Source organism: Maniola hyperantus, chromosome 20, assembly GCF_902806685.2.
Source record: "Maniola hyperantus chromosome 20, iAphHyp1.2, whole genome shotgun sequence".
NCBI classification, from domain to species: Eukaryota; Metazoa; Arthropoda; class Insecta; order Lepidoptera; family Nymphalidae; genus Maniola; species Maniola hyperantus.
Window position 1 is genome coordinate 9347156 of NC_048555.1, and position 26172 is coordinate 9373327.

The 26172-nt window shown below is 41.5% G+C and overlaps 1 protein-coding gene across 9 annotated transcripts in view; it reads right to left on the minus strand.

The window, feature by feature from the left end:
• Dab (DAB adaptor protein) overlaps positions 1-26172 on the minus strand; it is a 34822-nt gene that overhangs the window by 7934 nt on the left and 716 nt on the right. The window contains exons 1-15 of one of the 9 annotated variants that reach the window (XM_069505565.1): positions 23224-24604; positions 22861-22979; positions 12142-12377; positions 10600-10743; positions 9714-9854; positions 8035-8220; positions 7255-7428; positions 4921-5481; positions 4378-4584; positions 3859-4016; positions 3360-3453; positions 2359-3280; positions 2023-2142; positions 1837-1930; positions 906-1274 (exon numbers count right to left, since the gene is read on the minus strand). In XM_069505565.1, coding sequence (XP_069361666.1) covers positions 906-1274; positions 1837-1930; positions 2023-2142; positions 2359-3280; positions 3360-3453; positions 3859-4016; positions 4378-4584; positions 4921-5481; positions 7255-7428; positions 8035-8220; positions 9714-9854; positions 10600-10743; positions 12142-12377; positions 22861-22900 — 3446 coding nt within the window. In that variant the 5' untranslated portion in view covers positions 22901-22979; positions 23224-24604. The other 8 variants (XM_069505568.1, XM_069505563.1, XM_069505566.1 and 5 more) reach the window with 8 other exon arrangements.

The window sequence follows — 26172 nt, forward strand, 5'->3', positions numbered from 1 at the left end:
AATTAAAATACGAGTACAAACTAACATAAACATACTTACAAAAATTAACAACTTAAAATTATAAATTTTAAAAAGCAAAATTATAAATTTTCACAAAAGTGCAAGATCTGACCCACGAGGTCAGCCCATTTGTCAGCAAATATGTCACAGCGAGGGGAGGCTCGGAGATAGCTGTAATTAGAGGGTGCATAAACGCAGCAGAGCTTGTTGTGTAGTTCAGAGCAGTCAATCACACCCCTAAGAATCTTGCAAATTGTACCAATTTGGTCGCAGTCTCTTCGGGTTTTGAGCGAGTGGAAACCCAAGTGCCCTTGGAGAAATTTTGTGGTGTAGAGGTGTTGGGGCCCCAAGCAGTGGCGTGCACGGGGTTTAAAGCCAGGGTAGGCATTAGTTAGGTAGGAACCTGTTCACTGGCAGGTTTTAATGAAAAATATCCATTGAGCTTACAACTGGGGTAAGCAGTGCATTTATGCCTCTATGACTTGCACGCTACTGGCTCCAAGGTGCTGGAATGACAACTTCGTATCGGAAAGCGCAGCGTTGGAAGACCCTCCACTAGGTGGACCGTGACATCAAACAAATCGCAGGGAGCCACTATGGATTTAGGCGCGCAAAACTGGGCCTGTAGAAGTCCAGCAATATGTCCAGCAGTAGACTTTATGATGATGACTGTTTGATTAAACTGGTAATTGCTATTTCCGAAGAATTTGTCCAAATCATAGGTCTGAAGTTATAGTAAGGCTCCATCATATAGCCTAGCGATCCGACTATTGGACTAGTCCGTTCATTCAACGCCCATCCCTGATATAGCCCTCAAATACAATTAATTAAAAATTAATTTAATATTTTATAAATAGCAATTACTATTAATTAAACATCAAAAAAAATTAAAGATGACAACTTACTCTTCCTCATCATAAGAATGTCGCGGTTTCCTATGTCGATCCATGTCCCTATAATCTTTCGATCTATCTCTACTCCGCGGTTCCCTGTAATCTCTCTCTCTACTATAATTCCTTTCTCTACTCCACGTGTCTTTGTCTCTATCTCTTTTCCGATCTCGTCTATCTCTACTTTCTCTATGGTCCCTGAGATCTCTTTCTTTGCTGACGTCACGTCTATCTCTACCACTGCCGGAATCCCTTCTATCTCTTACTGATTCTCTTCCGTCTCTGTTTAAGTCTCTATCTCTACTGCCGCGTTTGTCTCGTATCTTCTCTTTCTCTCTTCCACTGCCAGAGTCAAGGCATTCTCTTGAGCCAGATGAGTTATGTCTGTAATATAAATAATATAATTGTTTAAAAACAGCAAAAAATTGAGTTTTGTGAAGCTGTCAAAATTAGTATGATATTGGGCATCAAGTTGTAAGCAAAAACAAGTTGCAGCCCGCAAAAATCTTCGATTGGAATAAACCGTCTTGTGCGCAAACTATACCGAGTTAGTTAGCCAGAATAAAAAGACCTAATCTTTTCACTGGCCTAGAGGTTAAGATGTCCGCCTGCTATTCGAGAGATCGGCGGTTCGATCCCGGGCTCCTACGCGGCACCTCTAACTTTTTGGAGTTATGTGCGTTTTGAACAATAAAATATCACTTAAAACATCGTGAGGAAAGCTGCATGCCTGATTTTTTTTATTTCATACAAGTTAGCCCTTGATTGCGTTTGTTCCATCATAATCATCTATTCCTAATGTTCTCAAAGGAGTGAGAAATCTGCCAATCCGCACTTGGCTAGCGTGGTAAACTACGAGCAAAACCCTTCGTTCTGAGAGGTAACCAGTGAGCCAGCGATGGGTTAATTATGATGATGAATTTTTTCAAAGATTTATGAGGCCTACCTTGAGTCCCTGTCGCGATGTGGTCGCGCCAAGCGCGTTATTGGCGGCTCTTCGTCCCACGGCGATACGTCTCGGGATGACGATGATGTTTGCACTGACAATTCATAATTAGGGCATTAGGGCGAAACCAAACTATGGGACGTGTTCGGTAAATAATCAGGCTTCCAATTGTAGCTGCATACTAACCTGTGGGTCCTCTATTATGGGTGCGTCGACGTCTCTGACGCGGCTCAGAGTCTCTAGAGTCAGAGGACCAGCCTTCTGTCCAGCCGAGCCGAGTCAGTCCGCCCACGCCCAGCACTGGACCTACAAACCAGTCCCACATTAATTTTTTGTTTGCTTTTGCATCCATTTGGATTCTTTTTTCTTTTCTTTGGATCCAATTTGCAATTATGTAAAGTCAGCGGTTCAAGCTTTTAATAATTTTAAATTTTTTAGGGGAAAATTTAAAAAAAAAACATTAAAAAAATGTATATCAAAAGATGACAGAGCCAAAGTTTTATCAGGCAATTTCAGTGTCACCTTTAGTATCAGGAGATGATCCGCTGGGCACGTCACTTATGGAGCCAGCAGAGAGCCGCGTCGGAGGCTGTAAATCCCTAACTGGAATCACTTCTATCGGCATATCTTTCTTCTCTTCCACCTTCTTTTCCTCTTCTTTCTCTTTCACACCCGGACTTTTCCTAAACGCATCTTCAACGTTGAATGAGAGGGAGCTATTATCGATACAATCAAAGAAATCTGAATTATCGAATCCGTCTGATTTCTCATCCGATCTCTTGCGTTCTTTAGGCGCTTCGGGCGGTATCGATTCAAACTCATCCTGAGGAGGTTCTGTTATGGTAATTTCACGTAATGCAGCATATCTATCGTTTCCATCTTCGTGTCTTGTCTCACTTACACCATTATCACGCGGCGATACGCTTCGTCTCACTCTTTCTATTTGTAAATTCTTCATAACAGTTTTTATATCCTCAATTTTTGCGTCTATAGGTTTCGGGCTAACTGAATTTCGGAACATGTTGAATGAATCTATCGTTAGTTCGTCTAAACTCTTTAACGGGCTTTTGTCTAGTTCTTTTCGTTCTTCAATCTTTTGCTCCTCGGTTTTAATTAGATTTTCTATTATAGTCAATTCATTGTCGTCTTCTAGTTTTGTGTCAGTTTCTATCGGGCCTAGTTTCGATTTAGCTTTCATTTCTTGCTCTTGTATTTCTCTAAATGCTGCGTATTTGTCGTAGCTCGAGTTTGCTTTTTTATCAAAATCGTCAAAGTTGGCAACAAATGTGTCCGTGCTTTCTGCAAAGTTGTCTTCAAACTGAGGTTTAAAGTTTGTTGTTTTGGGTGCTAGTGAGATTGGTTTCTCCGACAATGTAGAAGGGGTCGGTTTTATAGGGGTAACTTTTTTCTCTGGTCGTATCGTCATCGGATCCACGTGTATATGCTAAAAAAATAATACATTGAAATAAACGAGCAGTTTTCACAATAATTTGGTACAAAAAGCCATAAGTTTCATTACTTACCGATTTTTCATTTTCTGATGCTACATAAGATCTGAGGTATTCGGTTAGTTGAGGAAGAGTCATTGAAGACAGCGTCGCCGCGGGAACTCGAAGTCTAGAGAAAAAAATTACATGTCAAACTATCTTCTAGAATCAAGATGCCTGTCACTTAAGCAGAGCGCAGATATCTCAAGGAGACATGTCAGATTACTGATAGATAACGTGGTGATTTCTTTACATTATTTCTCAAAAATCTGAATGGCTTAGCCACTAAATGGCCAGTAAATTTTCACAGATCAGGGAATCAGCTCATTATATGATATTTTAAATTTTTACTGGCTTGAGAATATTGTGTAAGACCCGAAAACTTATGATCTAAATAATACAAACTTGAAATTCGTTAGGTAAGATTGAGGTCGAGTAGTTGACTGAAGATAATATGGAAATCGGTATTACCCCTCCATCATCTACGAAACGTCTAGAAATTAACAAAAAAAAACTAGCCTTTTTATGTCCTCACCTGACGGACAAGTCGTCCATGGTGAGCGTGAGCAATTGGCTGAGGGTGATGTCGAAGCGCCTAGCCGCGGGAAGGGGGGGCGGGGCGGGCGTGAGGTACTCGTCTTCGCTGCTGTTAGTCGCTAGAGAAGACTGGCGCGGCTTCATACTGCGGTCCGCCTTAAATTAAGGTAAAACTAGCTATTGGGCTTCCGTTTCAAAACAAAAACCTATCTCTGCTAACTAAATCTAAATTTTTGAAATTAATTAACGCTCATTTTTAAGGTTCCTTACCCAAAGGGGGTTTATTACTAAGACTCCGCTGTCTGTCCGTCTGTCTGTCTGTTTGTCACCAGGCTGTATCTCAAGAACCGTGATAGTAAGACAGTTAAAATTTTCAAAGATGATATATTTCTGTTGCCGCTATAACAAGAAATACTTAAAAAAAAACAGAAAAAAATTGAAATTGAAATTGAATATTGAGACTTGAAAACCACAAAACTTGGAAAAGTATGCTGCAGCATTATGACAGGTCACTTACCAGTGGTTCTTTCTTCCTCGCTGGTTTAGGGAGCGGTGGTGTCTCCGAGTCTTCAGTTTCGTCGTGGTCGTGAGGCGGCCTAGGAGGCGGAACGATGCTCACGTCGCTGACCTTCTTAGGAGGTAAGGGGGGAGGGGGGGACGCGTTCTCGGGGTTTAGCTTGGATATTGGTTGTGGACGTTGCCGTATTGAGCTCGTATCTGTGTTCTGGGGGGACAGAAGTAAATGTTTTAGAATCTTCCTGTATGATTGAAAAAATTCAGATAATAAAAAAATGTGAAGTAGCTACATGCTTGATAATGAATGAAAAGTGCTTTTGCACATGGTTTCAAGAACACAAGCAAATGTTCCATAGACTTACTACGCAACTAACGCACTGCACGTGAAAACTGAAAAAGTTATATACCAATTTTTTTAGTGGTCCTTAGCAAATTTCTACTCAATAAGTATGTCAGCCTAATTGTTGCACAGCGCTCATCTTCCGTTATGTGATGATATGGATGAATCATAAATGAGGTGAATTATCAGAAGATATTCTCTTACCTGTCTCGCCAGTCTCGGCGATTTAGGAGCCGGCTCCGGAGGCAACGTGACTTGTAACGGACCGTTAAACACTTTCTTCCCTGTATCTACGCTCGTCTCGGGCCGATCGTGCGTCAGATCCTTGCTAAGCTTGCTCTTCAAGTCCTCCGTTCTCAGCGAACTGATCTTCGGGAACTCCTGCATGCTCGTGAAGGGATCGTCCTTGAAAGTGTCGGAGAAGGGGTCGGTATTGTCGAACGGATCGGTCTCCGCGAACGGATCGGACGTGAAAAAGCCGGAGGAGAAGGTCGGCTGAGCCGGCTTAGCGATCGCAACCGAGCCGCCCGAATGACGCGACAGGGAGGTGAGGGTCGTGGGCGGTCCGTAGCCCTCCGCCTTAGGCTCCGGGGGCATGATCTCCGAGAGGAGGGAATGCGACGGAACGAGGTCTTTGAGCACTTTCTTTGGTGGGTTTTTGAGCTCCTGAAAGAAGAGTTTTTTGTCAACGTAAGGTTTACTCCGGCCGGTGCCGAGCGGGTCTAGCTCCGTGAACACGTCGTAGCAGGCGGGCGCGGGCGGCACCTGCAACAGGCATCATTACACCACTTGTAGGGCAGCCGCGGCGCCAACGGACCTCATGGAAACGGAACTTGTAGGGTAAAACGCCTCGTCCGCGAGAGACACTTCCCTAGAACGTGGGGCTAGCACCGAACTTGTTTGTGATCTCAATAACTAACTGAATTTGTGGGTATTCTAGCAATGGTGAGAATCAATCAATCGGAAATGATTGTGATCGTCGCATGGTATCCCATGTAAAAAGTAACTACATTATTTTAGAGTATATTAGTTCTATTACAGCCATCTACCACACATACATGGAATGGATTCTCCAGCTAATGCACGTTGGCAATCAGTTTTGTTAAATACTCTCCAGCGCTACTGTTCTAACGTGGACGAAGCGTTTTAGACTGAGTTCTAGACTATAGGTTCATATGATCGAACAATGTCGCGCTACTGTTCCAATGTATTATAAGATGAAGGATTACGTGATATAAAGTATGACTACTCTTCGACACAAATATGTGCGACATGACTTCATTGGTATGCAGTGAGTGACATCGCACGATCACCTGTTTAGGCTTAAAGCATTGAGCGATTCACAAACAAATGCAGATGCTAGTACTTTCTAAATCTCTTTTCACCAGTTAATAATTTTTCAAAAAGATAACTGTCAATTTGACACAAAATATTATACTTGTCGATCTATTCATAAATAATTAATTGGTCAGTAAGAACTGCATGTGTTTGTGGAATGCTTTTATATGATTTGGTTATGTGTGTTTCATGCTATCACCACACAGAGAAGCCTAAAAAGTATTTAACCTCAAAAATGTTAATGGAAGTAGTTTCTAAAGGCGTATCAAGCCCGCTACCTAGCATCAAATACGAATTAATGATGACATTCGGGTAAGTAAAATTAGCAGAAAATGAAGAATGAATCATATTGAAAATTATGTCAGTTACCTGAGAACTAGATATCCTTAAAAGGAGTACATGAGTACAACAGGACAAAATTTGAGACTTTTGTCATCATATCACATTTTATACGTCATCTGAAATTGTCCCTTGGAGCATACAGTACTTAAAGGCTGTTTTTATCAACGAAGGCTTTCCGATTGGTATGGAAGTATTAGTAATTGGCGTCAAGTAAGAGTAATTTGTGCATTGCGATGCATTGCGTTGACGCGGCGGTTCCTTTCCTTACTCGCAAATTTATGAGTTTTCAAATTATAATGCTGAAAGTATTGATCAGTTAAACTTTCGCCAAATATCTACTTTATATACCTGCGCTAATACAACCCCGGGTTGAGAGCATACTGAAAACTTCACGCACAACGCTTTTAACGATTGCGGAAACGACATCATGACAATCCTCATAACACATAGAGCTGTTACTGTACTGGCCCCAAAAGTGATGTAAGCAGTTTGGGTGGACCCTTCCACATCTCGCCTCTGGTGACCCGCACAATCTGTCTAGACCTCTCCGTTGGTTGACCGAAATGGTCATTTTAGACTGACTGTAATAGCGTCCTTAGACTATATAGTCAGGAATTTCTTGAAGTGGTTATTTTCTGTCCACTATTTTGTCTTAGTCCAGAATCAAGGAACAAATCTAGCAGAATACCGCGAGCGGCAAAACGCGCGTGGAAATTTTCTAAAGTATTTTGTCCACACACTTTGTACAATATGTAACATTGCTGCAGAATTTTCGATGACGATTTTCTGCTAAATTTGTACCTGGGCTTACTGCTACAAAAGATAGAAACTATAGAATAGAGGCATTATTCTACTTACTGGAGGATCAGGCAAGTCGTCGACCAGTGTAGCAGGTTTAGGTTCGAAGTCTCCCGCAACGGCGGTAAGATCGAAGGTTAATGCAGGCTTGCTTGGGCTGAAGGGGGCCCGAGGAGGCGCGGAGCGACCTCTAGTGCCAGTTGTGCCGGTAGGAGGCGGCGGGAGTAAGCCTTTCTGGAGACAAAAAAATTTTTTTGTGATGCCATAATTTCCACAGACTTTTTCAATAATGCCGATAGGTATAGATTCTACTACAAAAAATGATTCTTGAATTTTTTTACTGCCACAATATTTGCATAAAAAAGTGGGTAAAGTTTTTCGCTTGACAACTTTAAATTGACATCCAGCATTACCCGTAATCTCGTCGTAACCACGACCCATTCAACTGGGCCGAAATATCGACAGGTCATAAAGTTGCATTGAGATCGGAGAATAACAAAGTAGGTTACTAGAGCACAGAGGCACACCGATGTGCCTCAAAACAGCTAATCTGTTTGACGGCCATTTTCACCAAAAGTGACGTATGAACGTTACTTCTGCTTTCATCCGAAAAAGATCTGAGTTACTCTCAAGCAACTTATAAAACAAAGCTAAAGTATTAGCAGGAACCTGTGAAGGAATAAAGGAGTGTTCAAACGGGCCGATGGAGAGCGTGAGGCCCCGGCCCTTGGCGCAGCGCCACAGCTTCTGCTCTAAGGCAACTATGTCTGCCACGTCCGCGCTTGCCTTTGGCTTGGACACCTACGAGACTTGTCCGTCAGTGTAGTAATTAGGGAATACCTGAGAAGCCACAATGAAGGAGTCCCCGAACGGGTCTGTGGAGGGCGTAAGGCCTTCGACCTGCGTGAGGCCCCGCCGCAGCGAGCACAGCTCCTGCTCCAAGTCAACCAGCTCCGCCACGCCACCCTCCGCGCTCGCCTCCGGTTTGGACACCACCGAACTAACCTCGCTGGTCGTTGGTATAGTCTGTAGAATATACCGTTAACATCAGGAACGATTAAGTCTGACCTTAAACCTGCACAGTGGATGATTTTTTGATGAATTTGGTGGATTGAAGAGATTCAATTCCGGGCCTCTAAGAGGTACCTCTAAATTTTCAGAGTTACGTGTGTTTTAAGAAATTAAATATCATTTGCTTTAACGGTAAAGGAAAACATCGTGAGGAAATTTGAATGCCTGAGTTCTCCATAATGTTCTCAAATGTGTGTGAAGTTAGTCAATACGCACTTGGCCAGCGTAACCATTCACATTCTGAAAGCAGACTCGTTTTCAGTAGTGAGCCGGCGATGGGTTGATCATGATGAAGCAAACTATAGACCATTTACACACCGAAACAACAGCAATCTCTGGTGTAATTTGGACTTGAACTTGAGTCCCACCCACGTCTTCATATTCCAAGCGTACATATTTGATAATATTGTTACTACTTAAACATAGTGTTAAACAATTTATAGATTTCCTATCGCGCATCATTTTTTCTAACTCGAGGCTCATTAATTAATCCAAATACTGGCACTGATTCTGAGCACAACTAAATTTGAAAGCATTCGCATCCTCTTCTTACTAATATATTACGAAAAGGACAGACAAAGTTTGAGAGTTTAAATTTAATTTAGAGCCGTCAAACTTCGTGACTTTAGCTGCCGATCCCGAGCGTATTAGTTAAATTTGTAGCGTGCTTAAATGTAAAATTCATGTCGCGTCCTTTTTTAGCAATATTAAAAGAAGAGGATGCAGATACTCTAAATTTATTAAGATGCCCTTAAGTTTTATTGCGTCTCTTAATGCTTTAGAATTTATCGGTAAGGATTTTTTGATTCATTTTAGCTTCAACCAATTTGCGCTATGCAACTATAAACACTATAACTTCAACACTGACTTTCGCAGAAAACTCCGCGTAAAGGTTTCCCCGACATGTCGGTGTTTGTGTTGGCACAATTATGTGTGGCATGTCCGACAGTTGGTACTTACGTGTTTGGCTTACGGTATTTGTTTGCGTTGCCAAGCGTAAACTACATAACTATGTGTACGTTAGATACTTTGTTATGAGTCATAAGCAAGTCCGATATAAGTGGATCATTACTACAAAAAATATTAGCAATAATTATAGTTCCCGACAGGTTTTGCATAAAATAAAACCGTAAAATGTTGGCGGGGGACAGGGGAGAATGCCTTGTTGTGATTGGTGGACTCAAAAGTCACATAATCAAGACAATGTGTGGAATGAGGGTACCGAACGGGCGAGGGCCGACTTTTATGCTAAGCAACTGCAACTGCCTAAGCTTAAATTAACTAACTGCCTAAGTACGTAAGATACATTTTCCATAGTCAATAATTTGCATGTAGGTGACGATCTTGAAATTTATACGCATCCTTAAATCGCCCAACGCGCCTAAAAGAGTTTTCACTTAAAAAAAACAATCGCGTTTTCTCGTATTTATTAGAAAATATTACCATACCTTAGTGGTTTTAATGTCTGTAACGGCAGTCACATGTCGACTGCTTGGGATCTTCGCTTCAAGTTGCTGTTTTGCCATCTCAACCTCCTTCTTCTTCAACTCGAACACCACTTGAAACAGATCTCTCATTGCTATAACTACCTGCAAGACAATTTTACGCCATTAATATTCTTTAAAATAATATACTTAATATATGCATAACAATTGACAATCAAAAAGTGTACAGTACGCGGCCAAAAGTGATGAACATCGATCTTTAGAAGGAGATAGCAAATTTGTACAGCTCTGTCTCTGTCGTTGAGACCGACAAAACGTTATACAGGTATGATTGACAGAGACAAAGCTCTACAAACCTGAAATGTCATTCTAAAGACCGATGTTCATCACTTTCGGCCGCGTACTGTACACCATTGAACTTCGGATCCCAACTCCTCAATCCGGATGCAAGATATCTTCAATTTTCACCATCTAATTTAATAGCACTCCGTGGTTTTCTCTTCTTTTATAACACATTGAACGATTTCTGCAATAAAATTCCGTTAACGCGTTAGTTCCTTTCTTTAGGACATAATCAATAGGCTAATTTGACACGCATCACGATATCTTTAAAAAAAAAAGAATATTAGCCAAATTGCTGACTAATTCCCCTTTCCCCTCCAATTAAGCGTAAAGCTTGTGCTAGGAGTAGGTACGACAATAGTGCAACGGGTGGGATTTGAACCGGCGACCTTTCGGTTTTCAGTCCGCTCCTATAACCGTTGAGCTATCGAGGCTATTAAAAGCTATTAAATTTTGGAAAGCGAAATACATTCTTATCCGAATATTAAGTCTCCTTTGTCGTAGATAAAAGCTAGTTTTAATAAAAAGGAGCACAGAAGAACCTTACTTGACTAGCTGCTTTATCAGTCTTGATGCCAAAGAAGCGGTGGCCGGTGTCAGGGGAGCCGAATATGTAGCCGAACGCGCGCGAGTCCGTCATGTCCTGCGCGATGAACGATATTTTGTGGACCGGGTGATGGTACAGTGAATCCTGAAATTCATAAGCCTTGGTATATATATATATATTTTTTAAAGAATATTAGCCATGTTAAATGACTAGACTAATATTGCCCTTTCCTCTCCAATTAAGCGTCAGGCTTGTGCTAGGAGTAGGTACGACAATTAAATAGTGCAACGGGCGGGGTTTGAACCGTCGACCTTTCGGTTTTCAGTCCACTTCCATACCGGTTGAGCTATTGAGGCTTTTTATCTTTCATCAATATCTAATGATTTTAAGCGTATTTCGTGGTTTAACGACATATTTTAATGTAGCGTGTTTTAAACTAGCAAGTATGTGGAATCCAGTGGTAGAATTAATTACTCAGAATGAGAAGTGTTAAAGGAATATTCAATTTCTAAAATTGCTATGTACCGCCTCAAGTCAAGTAGGTGTAAGAGAAACCTTCCCTATGTAAGAAGAGTCCAGATAGACCCCATGCATATGAGATTAGTTTTTGTACCAGATGAATTTAAATGGGTATGAATACATACGATATTCATAAGTGCAGGCAACAAGCTTACGTTCACTTTAAGGGGATTATAATTATTCAGGTTATTACCGTAGGGATTACAATTCTGTCTTATAATAGCTAGGTTATCTTGTTAAATTGCATTAAGCATTCCAACGTATTTACATCTCCTGGCAATGTTCTTTACACGAGTTATGCTCACGCCATAAAGCAAGTCAGTACGCATATTATAAATGCGACAGTGTGTTTGTTTGTTGCGTTGTCCTTCAATCACGTCGCAACGGAGCAACGTTATTTTTTGCATGGGTATAGTTAAAGACCTGGAGAGTGACATAGGCTACTTTCTATCCCGGGAAATCAATGGGTTCCCACGGAATTTTAAAAAATCTAAATCCACGCGTACGAACTACGAACTCGCGTGCATCAGGTAGTAATAAATATGTTCAAAAAGTTATCCTGGGTACTTATACTACGAGTATGTTTTACACTTATTATATTGTCTGGCGGGACACTTCAGCCGTGGCTGGTTATCACCCTAGCGGCAAAGTCATGCTGCCCAGCGATTTAGCGTTCCAGCACGATGCCGCATAGAAACCAATCAGGGATATCGGTTTAATGAAACCACGATAACCCGCTCCCATCTTACACTGCATCATCAATTCATCACTGACATTAGATCCTTTAAGAAAAAATACATTTCTTTTACCCGCCTTTTAATGCAACCCTAAGGAAAATATGTAAGTAGGTGGCACTGCCATGCTACCAAATCACCACACCGAAAAGATGTTTCGGATACGTATTTTTGTTTGCTTTTATGCGTTTAAAAAATTGTTGTTTCAGGTCCTATATCACTTCAGTGGGGTAGAGGGCGTACACAGAATTGTGCCATTAAGAAAGAAGTAAAAAAGTTAAATACTTACCCCAGTTTTGTCGTCGCGCAGGCGCAATCCATCAATGGCTACATGGACTTGTATCCTCTGTTTGTGCTCCCCTGCCGCCCGTATCGCCATTTTTAAGTCCGCCAGTGCTTCTTGGCACATCCTATCACCTCGCGCCTCGGGCACTTCTAGTACGCCGATAAGCTTCGCGCGGAATGACACCCCTTCGCCGAGAAAGCGTCCCGGCTCGTTCTTGTCTGCGAGAGGTTCGTAAATGACTATAGAATAACAAGGTTAGCATGTTCTCAGGCTAAACGATGGAAGGCATGAACAATGTGAACATCATGACAAATATATCTGGGGACAAATCTAGAAGATTTACCCGATTTAAAAACTCAAGTGTGTCAAATATAGAAGAGAACGTCGAATATTCGCGAAAGAAACATCGACGCAGACATGGTCTGGTTGGCATGGATCTCATCCACTTGGACTAAACTCCTTTATCAACATCATAGAAATGATTTGTCGTGTTTCTAGGGGAAGCGGATTTCCGCGCGCAGAATTTCCGCTAGATTTGTTCCTATGGCGTAAAGTGACATGAAGGAAAATTACTTGGCTATGCTCATGGAAATTTTCAGTTTAGTATTATTTCTCAAGATACGTGTTTAGACAACTAAACCAATCTGTTATAAGTCCCGCAAATTGCTAATCCACGTGGCCGCCATTTTAGTGACGTCAGCACTAGACTGAAGTTTCGAGCTGATGGTATATTTTTATTTCGGCTGACGTCAAAATGACGTCATTTCGATGTTAATGAGACATGCTTCCAGCGCAATAGCAATTTGCAGGACTTGTATAATTATGTTCTTTAAGGTACAAGGCACCAGACACACCGACGGAGGGCAGTGGCGGCGTGGCTACTGTGTTTATATCAACTTAAAGTCAGCTTTTTTATTTTGACATACGGTTGAAATTGTTATAATGAAAATGAGCGCGATTAAGCGGTGCTGCGCGAGGAGCCAGCCAACTCTAGCTCACTTTTTTTTAAATTAAGAATTTATTAATTATACTTATGAACAAACAAGTCTAGCACCCGGCAGTAAATATTGTACATCGACCTTTGGAAAAAGACAGCGGTTTCGTAAAGCATTGTCTCTGTCATGAGTATAGGTATGAGTGACAGAGACAATGTTCTACGAAGCCGGAATCTCTTTCTAAAGGTCGATGTGCCTGCCGGCTACTGTAGGTACTCGTGCACCACACGGCGTTCGGCCTCTACTCGCCGCGCTGCAACTCTACTCGCCGCCACTCATCGCTCTAGCTATGCGCTAGCCCAGGCTTGATACCTATACAAAATATGCTCCAGTGATGTTCAGTTATTATGAACATAGCCAAGTATAAAATGACAAATTGAATACATACTCTTAGGTCACGCCACCTCTCTTAATGAGCTTAGCTATAAAAGCTGAGCGCGCGCGAGCACTGGGCTCATTTCGCTACTGATTTTTGTGCTGTATTCATCGTGGTCTGGTTTGAATTATGTTTTTCTTTATTACTGACTTTTACTTTTTGTGTCTTTCGTGTTAAATTTTGTTCCAATCATTAAAAGTTTGATAATTGTAAAAGTATTTGGTTTTGTGTTAATAAATTGTGTTTTTTTTAATTGAATTTTACTTCTGTACCTAAATTCAGAAGTGGGATTCCTATTCAATAGCCCACTATAGTTAAAATCTAGTCACTGACAATCAGTTTGCTTAAATTGGAACAAAATTCTAACCTTTAAATTTTTGTTGTTTTTCTTGTACAATGTCGGATCGCGGGTATCGTAACCGCGATCGTAGCCGTGATGTGCCGTGATCAAACTCGAAGTTTTCGAAGCAGACCACGTGGATGTGAAACAGCAGGGCCTAGATGTAGGTCGCGAGATCACGCACTTAGTCGTGTTTTTATCCAAACGTTGCACTCAATAATGAATCAATACTCCGCGATCGAGAAAAACGTGTCGAGACTTGTCGAAAATAGTTTAACCTCGGTAGTAACTAAAAGCGAGTGTAATATTAATCGTCTCGGTAACACTGTGACCGTTCAAACAGAATGCAACACTCCCGTTTCTGCACCTTGTTCCGAACAAGATGAAGTTACTGCAATTAAATCTTTAGAATCAAGTACCTATACCTTTGGCTTTATGGCTAAGCACGTATTGGCCACGTGAACGAATCTAGTTCAAGTGTTCTTGTCCAAATTGAATTTTTGTCTAAAAGTTTTCACGTCTACCCTACGTGTTTTTGTGAATTAATAATGCCGTCGTCTAAATCTACTAATCGATTTAAGTATAAAAGTAATTCACGTAAATTGAATAATGAACAAAGGCGTGCTAGTCGGTGTCGTACAATTAGTGGAACGTAGATGTCTTTATTTTTGGTCTCGATTTTTAATGATGTTGATGCATGGTGTAAAAAAGTTGATCATGTTCGTAACCTCAACCGATGGCATAGCCGGGAGGTAGTTTCGTAAAGTGGAACTTGTACAAAAGGTTTTTGTTATGATCAGTCTTAGATCAATTTTAAAACGGAATTTATTCCACTGTGCCCACGAGAGGTAGACATTGAGATTAAGAACATCTATGTCGGTCCATTAGTCACTTCATGAAGTATCTCACCAAGATACCCGCAATTTAAACTCGCAGTTTAAGACTAGAAAGCGTAGTCTTAGTCATAGTACTTTCCAATCACGCGGTTTTCTGAGTGAAAATTAGGATCACAGAGTGTACCTACTGTGCGAAAAGTTAAAAGTTATCGAAAACCAAAAACATCGGTTTTGATGCAGTTCAGTGTTCTTTTTGTAAAAAGAGTAACCGTAATGTAGGTAGATGAGTTTTTGCTAAACAATTATTTTTGCCACGAGATAACAAATTGAGTTTCCACAAGATTAGAAATCAGTCTTCATGTGGTGTTAGATCGTTGTATGAATAGGTGGATCTGTCGTAATAAGGACTGTACTAAACCAACTGGGAAATACTTATATTCGAACACGATTCGAACATAGTCGAACATAGTGCTCACATTTATCTTTCTTTTCTCGAATGTTCCGACGCAATGCTGCACGCTTGGCTGCGGGCTTTGGAATTCTGCATGAGAGCGAGGCTGGCTATGCTCTGGCCTGACGCTGCGCTGGCGTTGCTGCGCCGTGCCGCGCCGCCGCCGCGCCTTTCTGCGCTCTGCACGAGCGTGACGGTGCGCTGGCGTTGCTGCGCCGTGCCGCGCCGCTGCCGCGCCTTTCTGCGCTCTGCACGAGCGTGACGCTGCGCTGGCGTTGCTGCGCCGTGCCGCGCCGCCGCCGCGCCTTTCTGCGCTCTGCACGAGCGTGACGGTGCGCTGGCGTTGCTGCGCCGTGCCACGCCGCTGCCGCGCCTTTCTGCGCTCTGCACGTGCGTGACGCTGCGCTGGCGTTGCTGCGCCGTGCCGCGCCGCCGCCGCGCCTTTCTGCGCTCTGCACGAGCGTGACGGTGCGCTGGCGTTGCTGCGCCGTGCCGCGCCGCCGCCGCGCCTTTCTGCGCTCTGCACGAGCGTGACGGTGCGCTGGCGTTGCTGCGCCGTGCCGCGCCGCCGCCGCGCCTTTCTGCGCTCTGTACGAGCGTGACGCTGCGCTGGCGTTGCTGCGACGTGCCGCGCCGCTGCCGCGCTTTTCTGCGCTCTTGGCGAACGAGACGGCGCGCTGGTGGTACTGCGCTGCGTGCGCCGCTGCGGGCTATGGTGCCTCTCGCGAGCATGGGGCTCACTGGTGTCGCGGCACCAAACCGCGCATGCTGCTCCAAGCTTCGGCGCCCTTCGTGAACGTTTCAGCTCACTGGTATTGTGGCACGATGCCATGCGCATCGTGGGGCAACACAAGCGCTGCCAAGCCCTTGTACGAGCTGATTGGTGAGAATGTTCTTTTTTTAAAGTTAGTGTCCATGATTTCGATAGGCACGTGTTGTATTAAAGCACGTGACCTACGCATACCGTCTTGGACTTGAAGGTGTTTCGTATGACATGCTAGCCAGCGACGCACTGTAGTGTGTTCGTAAATAATGTAACGTGGGTAGATTCAACTCTTTTAGAAAATCTGATAATTCCCGTTACCGATTGTTTCCGAGTTTACCATTTTTATGAGATTCATTTGTTAGGGTCAGGCGAGGCCGAGTCTTTAGGACAAGGCCATAACGTAGGTAAAAGTCCTTACCCCTTGAGTACATTAAACAAATCTGGCAATCTAAGATCTAGCTGGGTACTTTCGGCGCTACGTTGAGGAGTATGCTATTCAGACAGCCTGCCTTGCACGTTTGACGAAAAAAAGAGGTTCCTTTTCATTGAGGCCCTGAACAGGAAAAGATACGTCAGAACATCACTGAGCGACTCACCACTGAGTCCAAGGTAGCAATCTTTGCTAATTTACCCACGGTGCAGTGAGTAGGTAGTACTCCTACGTGCTGGGAGCGTTGGCAGTCAACACTTGCGCCACCATTTGGTTTGTCTTCAGTTTATGGGTGTGACCAACTACAACGCTTTCACAGCCACCGAGCGTAAGAAGGCCGCACTGCCGCGCGTTACTCGTATGTGGATTTATTTCCATGACTTCATCTTCGACTTTGAGTACCAAAAGCGCACGATGATGTGTTATGGCGACTATTTTAGATGCAACCCTTTAAGTCAACAGCATCACCAAGCCGAGCAACTGGGCTCAGATGGTGCAGGTCGCAGATCAGGACAAGCTCGTCGAGTATCTGTAAGTGGGACAGCTAGACTCTCATCGGTATTAAAGTGTTACGCTCTATTACCGCTACTCACCAGTAGGAGCGGAAGCGTGGTAGTTGTGATACCGTCGTCTGCTGCAAGTCTTTGCCTAAAAGGCTCTGAACCTGATCCCGAAGTACTTCTGGTTTCCTGGGCTACTTCAGGTCGTAGTTAAGTACCAGGCTCACTGCCTGGTTTGTATATCAAACAAGCAGATCTCTAGAGTTCCTCACCAGTAGACAACAGTGTGGTTGCTGAAACTGTACGGCTTGATCTCCAGATTGATATCGTGCCTGGCAGGGATGCCTATGATAATCAGAATCGTTGTCCGCCTCGTGTGTTTCAGGCTGGAGCCATGGTGTTTGTGATCAAGTACTCCCAGTCCACGGGGAAACTTGATCCTGGTATGCGGGGGCCATACAAGGTCCTGAATACCCTGCCAAGCAGCCGCTACGAGCTGGAGCTGCTGAGTGGGTCGTATGGCACGACTACTCAGGTGGCAGTGGAGGGCATGGTGCCCTGGCAAGGAGAGTGGTGCCCGGATGCGTGTGGTACTTTCTTCGAATGTGAGTTCAGCTTGTTGACTACTTTGTGGTGGTGAAGATGAAAGTCGTGATTTTGTTAATCATAGCCCCAAAACTCTCACCCTCCTTACTAAAAAGGCCTTGCTTGCTCCCTTACGTACTTATCTACTGACGGACTGATCCACGACATCTATTTTTGTGCTATGACTAAACAAATCACGGTAATGCTTTACTCCTCAAGGGAAGTTCAACGGTGGCTGGTTGAGATGCACTTTCATAGACTGTTGCCCGAGCCCGGTGGTCTGATGATGGTCATCTCAAGTTCCTGCTCCATAGACCGTTGCCCGAGTCTGGTGGTCTGAGACCGTTGCCCGAGTCTGGTGGTCTGATGAAGTTCATCTCAAGTTCCTGCTCCATAGACCGTTGCCCGAGTCTGGTGGTCTGAAACCGTTGCCCGAGTCTGGTGGTCTGATGAAGGTCATCTCAAGTTCCTGCTCCATAGACCGTTGCCCGAGTCTGACGGTCTGAGACCGTTCCCCGAGTCTGGCGGTCCGAAGATGACGAGAAGAAGCGCGCGCTAGGTTTGAGACGTCTCATAGGTTGTTAGGTGTCACCTCCTCTGGGTGATAGGGACACCCCATAAAACTAAATGATTTATCTACATGTCTAGCTAATACTAAGTCGCATTTTGAATTGCTTACCCATTGTGTTACCATTTATAGCTATGGAGTTGTGCTATATCGAAGCTAATTTCAGGTGATGACTATGAAGTAGTTGGCCCAGGTGCTGGTCCCCCTTCCGCACCTGAGTCTGCCCCGGCACCTTACGCGGTAGAGGCAGAGGCATCGCTCCATTCGGCGAGCTCCTCACCGGTCTCCCCTCGCGCACCGCACGCCGACAGCGTTGCGGCACCAGCTGCAAGTCTCCGCAGAGAAGATCTCACGACCTTTTCTGGCTATTTTGGCGGGCGAGGACGCCGCATAGTCAGGAGAGGCCGTCTTAGGTCACGCCACCTCTCTTAATGAGCTTAGCTATAAAAGCTGAGCGCGCGCGAGCACTGGGCTCATTTCGCTACTGATTTTTGTGCTGTATTCATCGTGGTCTGGTTTGAATTATGTTTTTCTTTATTACTGACTTTTACTTTTTGTGTCTTTCGTGTTAAATTTTGTTCCAATCATTAAAAGTTTGATAATTGTAAAAGTATTTGGTTTTGTGTTAATAAATTGTGTTTTTTTTAATTGAATTTTACTTCTGTACCTAAATATACAGTATTACCTACATTATAATAAAAGTATTTTTTTATAAATAACAGCAAAATGTAAACTAATTAAAAAAGTTACGTCATGAACATTTAAACATTGAAATCGTGCAGATCATAATGGAAAAAATATAGTGCTACTTTCTCAGAAATTCAGGCATTCAAGATGAATAAGGTCTTAATGCGAAGCTTGAAAATTGAAATAGAGACAAAAGAATTAATTACGTCTGCATTACTCAGAGGAATTATTTAACTTTTAAAGTCGTCGTCCGGATGTCGCTTGGCAGGACTCTTGTCTGCCCACGAAAATAATAAAGGACAATGTCTGGAACTCCTCGAATTCATATCGCGAGAGTTGGCACCAAACGGCCATTAAATACGATTAATCTCAATGGTTATACCCGCAGTTCTGCTGCGATCAGTGTTTGTGAAGTTTATAGTATTTTATAGTATTAATACGGATCACGAAAACATTTTATCAATCAATGAGCAATTATGTTTAACATACACAAAGAAACAAAATAACTTATATAAATAAAAACGATTCGCCGAAATGTATATACGCGCATAACTTCCGAACGACTGCACCAAATTGGTTGATAGGTACTTTTTTTGTTGTGTTTGTAATTATGTATTGTCATGACAAGGTTTGCATGAAAGAAAATTTTTAGGGAACCCACGGGAACAGGCAGTTCCCGCTAGTTACTAGTAGGTATATAAAAATCCAAAAACGACTTTGTTGAGTCGAGAGAATTATGGACAGTGAAGTTTAAACTTAAATCTAACAAAACAGCAACGAGCTTTGGAACGTAAACAAACGATCTCTGAATAAACCACTGACAGAACAGCTATACACAATTTCACTGAAAGTTCACTTGAAACTTTTAATTAAAACTGCATAGTACCTCGGCTCAGCAGGAATTTCGAGTCAAACTTTTTAAGAGTCATTATTATTCAGAATAAGCGTGAAAACTTGAAAAGAATGTGTGGATGAGGTTGGGTGCGAAATAAAACTGAACCGTGTTGTCCTATTTCGGTCGCTGTTTACGGCATATCACAGGCTGGCTAATTGAATTTCCTGCTTGTAAATTTAGAATCTCCTCGGCTGGGGTCGGGGTACCCGCGCCCTGATCATCATTCGCTGGTACTTAGATTATCAACACCACCTATGACCTATTTGTCAGATTTAAAAATTATCAATCAAGATTTTCTAATTGGCTAATAGGCCCTGCTAGGTGATTCGCTTGGTGGCTATCATTCAGTGTAAGACACTGAGTTAGCAAATCACCCCGCTGTAGGTACAATGAGGTGATCATGATGTCCTACTAGCTCGCTTACCGTGGCTGATTCTCTAAACTAAAATAAAGTGACAGGTCTAAAAGTATTACCATCCTTTTCACAATGGTCGCTGTTGACAAGGATAGCACTAGATTAGACCTGTAAATGTTTAAAGACTGTGTGTGTACCTACAACAGAGCGAATTGACAGTTTGAGACATGATTTGGGACTTTACCGCATTATTATCCCAAGAAAAGTCAATTCATTAAGGACAAACACATGTGATTAACGAGAAGGGGTCTTGTCTATTAGCAATGAGGTAGAGAGAGAGAGAGAGAGAGAAAGATTCTTAGAGAGCAAATTTTTTTTTTATTGTACTATTTTATGAGCTTGAGATATTAAATGAGCTAGTTAGGAAGCACATAATTATGATGCCTGGTCTTCTTCTTCTTCTCGAGTCGACGGCCACCTCAAACATGGGCAGTCCAAAAAGCCGTAACCACGATAGCTCTGTGTTAAAGGTAGCCGTCGTGGTGAAAGGATTAGTCAGCCTACCGATTTTGTTCATATAGTAGGTAGCTGCTTCCAGGGACGCCGGGTGCTTGTGATCGGTATAAAACTAAGCAACACGCGGGGAGGCTGTTTTGATGCCTGGTACGAGTGAACTATCTCATAGAATATCTTCTGTATAGCAATGCCGATTCATATAGGCATCGATCGGCTTCTCTTGACAAAATCATCTCTCTAATCTCTATGCAGTAAAAATTTTATTTCCTAAACTATCGTAAAACTGTGATTTCCTAGTACCTACCTGTCAATGTTTTGCAACTCATTTAGTTTTAAAATCGTTGAACCAAATATCTGAGGAGTTCTGTTCTATATCCTGTAAAGTCGAAAATCCAAAAGTAACACTATACCCTACACCAATGAACTTTATGCCTCCCCTATTAAACTACCCTATCGATCTTTCGATAGACAGTTCGTGCATAAAGCCGGTGTTTTCACAGGTTTCTTAAACGGTATCGTTTAACCTTTTAACCCTCATTATACAATTACACACGCGCCTAATATATTCCTAATAATATATTATATATTCCTAAGTTTTCATTAACTTTTAGTAAGGTACAGGAGTAAAATCTCATTGAACTGGTATTATCATCATTATCGTCAAACGATATACAGTACGCTGCAGAAAGTAATGTACATCGACATTTAGAAGGAGATAGCAGATTTATAGAGACGAAACGTCATGTAGGTATGAGTGACAGAGACAACGCTCTACAAAGCCGAAATGTCATTCTAAAGACCGATGTACATTACTTTCTGCCGCGTACTGTACGTCTACAGCTGGACATAGATCTCTTGTAGGAACTCCACACGCCACGGTTTTGCGTCGCCTGAATTCAGCGGCTCCCTGCGACTCGTTTAATGTCGTTTGTCCACCTTATAGTAGGGGTCTGCCGTACGAGGTCTTCATTCTAGCACCTTGGGACCAAAACTTCTATCGGTTTTTCGAACTAAGTGCCCTACCCATGCCACTTCAGCTTCGCAATCTGTTGAGCTGTGTCGATTTCTCTGGAGTCCTGTCTCCTACGGATCTTCTCATTTCTGATTTGATCACGTAGGTACAGAAACCAAGCATAGCTCTCTCTCTCCATCGCTGAGTGACTCTGAGCTTTTTTATCATACCCATAGTTAGCGATCATGTCGGAACTGATATGGTCTCATGGTATTCTAAAAGAATCAGCGTTCTTTGAGTGAAATTTTTTGTTTTAAGATCGTACAGAATTTTCAGTAACAGATAAGATAAGTCTCAACAGAACCGACATCAATGTACCTATTAATCCTGATGATTTCGAGAATAGTCTCGAATATAAAAATAACGCAAATAAGCCAGCCACGCCAGTACCTACGCAAAAAACAAACGCATTGAATCGAAAACCTCCCCCTCCTTTTTTAGTCGATGAAAATTTTTATTTGATTGAAGAGCCTTTCAACGAATACGTATACCGTACATAATGGGAGTACAGACTGTAGAGTAGAGTCGAGTGGCCAAAGTATATACTTACTCCAAAGCGATATGAGACTAGTAGGTATATTAAAATGCGTGGACGCTAATTAATTGTAGCCGGGTTTATTAATAGGCATACGTTTTAATAGCTTGTTAAAATTTAATCGTAACCATTATGAAACTAATGTTTTTTAGGGTTTCGTACCTCAAAAGGAAAAACGGAACCCTTATAGGATCACTTTGTCGTCTGTCTGTCTGTCAAGAAACCTACAGGGTACTTCCCGTTGACCTAGAATCACGAAATTTGGCAGGAAGGTAGATCTTATAGCTGACATTAGGGGAAATCTGATAACCGTGAATTTGTGGTTACATTACACAAAAAAACATTGTGATCATGAACAAGTATTGCTATTTTCAACTTTCAGAGTAAGATTACTATACCAAGTGGGGTATCATATGAAAGACCTTTTCTTGTACATTCTAAAACAGATTTTTATTTAAGCATAATAGTTTTTGATTTATCGTGCAAAATGTCGATAAAATACGATTGTAGTACGGAACCCTCAGTGCGCGAGTCTGACTCGCACTTGGCCGGTTTTTTTTATTAGGTAGGTATCCATAACCATATCGTACCGCAACTGCAACGCAATGTTCGTGTCGTGACTTTGCTGAATGTCATGTTGAAATGTCCATAACTTACAATGTTGCCAGTTATTTTTAGCACAATTTTCCATCCCCTGTTGATTAGTTAGTCCCATATAATATTATACATAATATTGTACAGATATAAGATATAATTACACGCATGTAGTAGTTTATAATAGGATCAAAGAGGGAACAAAAAACGGGGATAGTTCAATGGGCAAGTGTAACCTACCTGACTACGGGAAAGCGTGAAATGCAATATGCAGTACTCACCGAACTGCCGGAGAAGGTGCTGGAAATGACACACCTGCATTATTCCGAACAAACCCACTAAAGTTAGTTACTCCCCCCGCCGCACCACAGCTCCACCGCCTGGGCCCACAACTCACCCTCTGTTCAAAAGCAGGGTTCACTAATTATGACATGGGACTAGCAGATAGCATGGGTGCCGAGTTAGTGCCGTGATTCTCGGAGGCGGACCATGCATGTTACAACGAAAAATAACGCAAAATATACAACTCAAAGCGAGGATGCCCTAGCGTGCTGATGTCCGACATTTAGCTCTAACTAAACACCGCATGACCGCAATGATATTGAAAGAAAAATCGTGTAAAAGCATCTCGAGACAGAACTCACATTTGCAAGGGCTGGTTTTCTTACGGAGGGTTTGCATTGGAAAGTCAGACGGTAACTTGTGATTGAACATCGGGAACCCGCCTTATTGACCTTCGTGTTCCACTGTAAAGCAAGCACACTCCGCAGTCACTCGCGATGTATGCATTCGGCACACTGGTAACAGAGTCACTGAGTCGCATGCAATACGTGTTCCAGGAAGATTTATTGATTTTCACAGTGCCATCGCGGCCGGTACACGAGCTCCGTCGCGGCGGATTACTTTACATCTCGCTAGAATTGCATTTAGTAGGCAATTAAGTAGATAACAGCGGCACCGTGTGGTATATAGAGCATTACTGTTAGCGAGTGGCGGTCGCCACAGGAGCTCCCGGCTCGCACATGGACACACGCACATTAGCGCGCGCACCGCCCGCCGCCGTCGGTGTGAGGGGGTGCGCACACACGCGCAATGCAACCCTTGATCAATATTTGCCCCCGATCTCCACTTCGTACAACTTTCATCATTCCAGTCAATGAGACTGTTACCGAGCCCGTACATCGCCTTTACATAATTTTGCACACGTACAATTTTTGATGCGCGATAATTACTTAACAGTTAACTATTATGTACTTGGTATTAAATATTTTTATTAATTCGGCTTGTATAACTATTGTTTTCATTGCATACTTATCTACTTGTAGTTATCAACGATTATCATAATCATGATTTATTTATTGCAAATACACGTTTAGGTTCAAGTCACAGTATATTTACCATTATAATGGTATGGTAGCATTTTACAATTGCTTAGAATTTTAAGAATTTAATTATTTTTTCAAACAGTCATCTCAATTAAGTAGGCACTTTAATATATTATTTTATTTAAAAAAATGATGTAAGATAGTTATGTAGTTTATTAACATATTACGGAAACAGGAAGCTGTGTAAACTTTAACACATCAGATAAGAGTTATCAATATACAATTAATCTTCGTTTGTATTGACTGAAAGATAAGGCAGAGTGTTTATTGACCCTGCACACAAATCGCTCATTCTTTAGTGTTTACACTTTAAATATAGAAATGCTATTTAGTTTATTTACAGAGTTCACGTTTTTAGGGTTCCGTACTTCAAAAGGAAAAAAGGAATCCTTATAGGATCACTTCATAATCTGTCTGTCTGTCTGTCTGTCCGTCTGTCGTGTCTGTCAAGAAAACCTTTAGGGTACTTCCCGTTGACCTAGAATCATGAAATTTGACAGGTAGCTAGGTTTTATAGCACAAGTAAAGGATAAAATCCGAAAACCGTGAATTTGTAGTTATCATCATCATTAAAAAAAATTAAAATGTGTTCATGAACAGATATTTTCAATTTTCAAAGTAAGATAACTATACCAAGTGGGGTATCATAAATAAAAGGGCTTTACCTGCACATTCTAAAACAGATTTTTATTTATTTGTATGCATAGTAGTTTTTGATTTATGTCGAAAAAATACGATTGTAGTGCGGAACCCTCGGTACACGAGTCTGACTCGCCCTTGGCCGGTTTTTTGGCTTAAGACCAATAAAAATTTGGCAGTTAATTTAGGCAGGTATGCCTAAAATCACAAAAAATTACATTGGCTCAAATTGGCATTAAGTATGGAAGTCTTTACATAAACAAAGTTAGTAAAAGTAAGCTACGTAAATAAATTATTAAAAAATGAAATTTAACAAGTTTAAGACAAAAAAATGGAGGATCATGCACCATCCAAATTACATATTTTACTAAACATATTTTAATTGAACATTCATTAATTTTTATTTTTACAAATAAACAGTGACTACTGACTATTATAAGCTTTAATGCCATTTGCCCGATTTAGACAAACATAAAAACATCAAAAACAAAATTGTGTTGAATAAAGAAGTGCTCAAATAGTCTCTTCCATTTTTTCTTAAAATTAACTTTAAAATGATAAGTCATAGGGACAAACCCAATGACTTCACTTTAAGAATCTTCTGTAGGGCGATTGTCTAAAACCTGCATCAATCATTATTACAATCTCAATTGTTCTGATTGGCTGAATTTGTGCGATTCTTGTTGCAACAATGCATTGTGGCCAATAGTGAGCGAGCATTAACCAATCAGAGATGATTGCGATCATGACATTGTAGCTGTCAAACAACCGCGGTAGGGCCACTGATACCAAGATACATTAAAACAACATATTTTAACTATAGGTTTTAAACTGTTTCAATGTTTATTAATAAAATTAATACCCTTTAAGTACTGATGGATTATATAAATTATATTGTGTATGTGACATGCATAGTTATATTTTTTGAAAACCATACATGCTTTTAAAGTATTATTTCTTGCACGAAAATCATTTACTTATGTAGGCACATAAATATTTTTTTTACATACCATTCATAGTTTTAATTTCAGTTAATAACGGTCACTACTAATAGCTGGTATTATAAATGCAAAAGAGTGTTTACTTCAATCTTTCCACAAGGAACAAGGATCAAATTATGCATAGCAATAAATGCAAATAGTTTTATGCATAGCTCTAGTTAAAGACCCGGAGAGTGACATAAACTTTCTTTTATCCCAGAAAATTAAAGATGTCTGATTAAATTTTTAAGTCTTGATCCACATAAGTCACTGATATCAGTTAGTTTATTTACAATATTTCAGTAATAATTACTTATGCATTATGTTTTCACTTACCAATTATAATATTTTCGCTTTCTGAGCTGTTGGATAATTATAATAATGAATTTTAATGTATGAATGCATTTAGGTTATACATAATACATGCAATTTTAAAAACAAACATGCACAAAGACTCACATGCAGATTGCAGTTACCTTGGCATGATCACGTTAAAACAAAGTGATGCTCTTGAACTCAGACAGTACAAGGTTTTTAGTTCTTTACTATACAAGTTAAAAAAAAGTTCATACAAAAAAAAATACAGAAC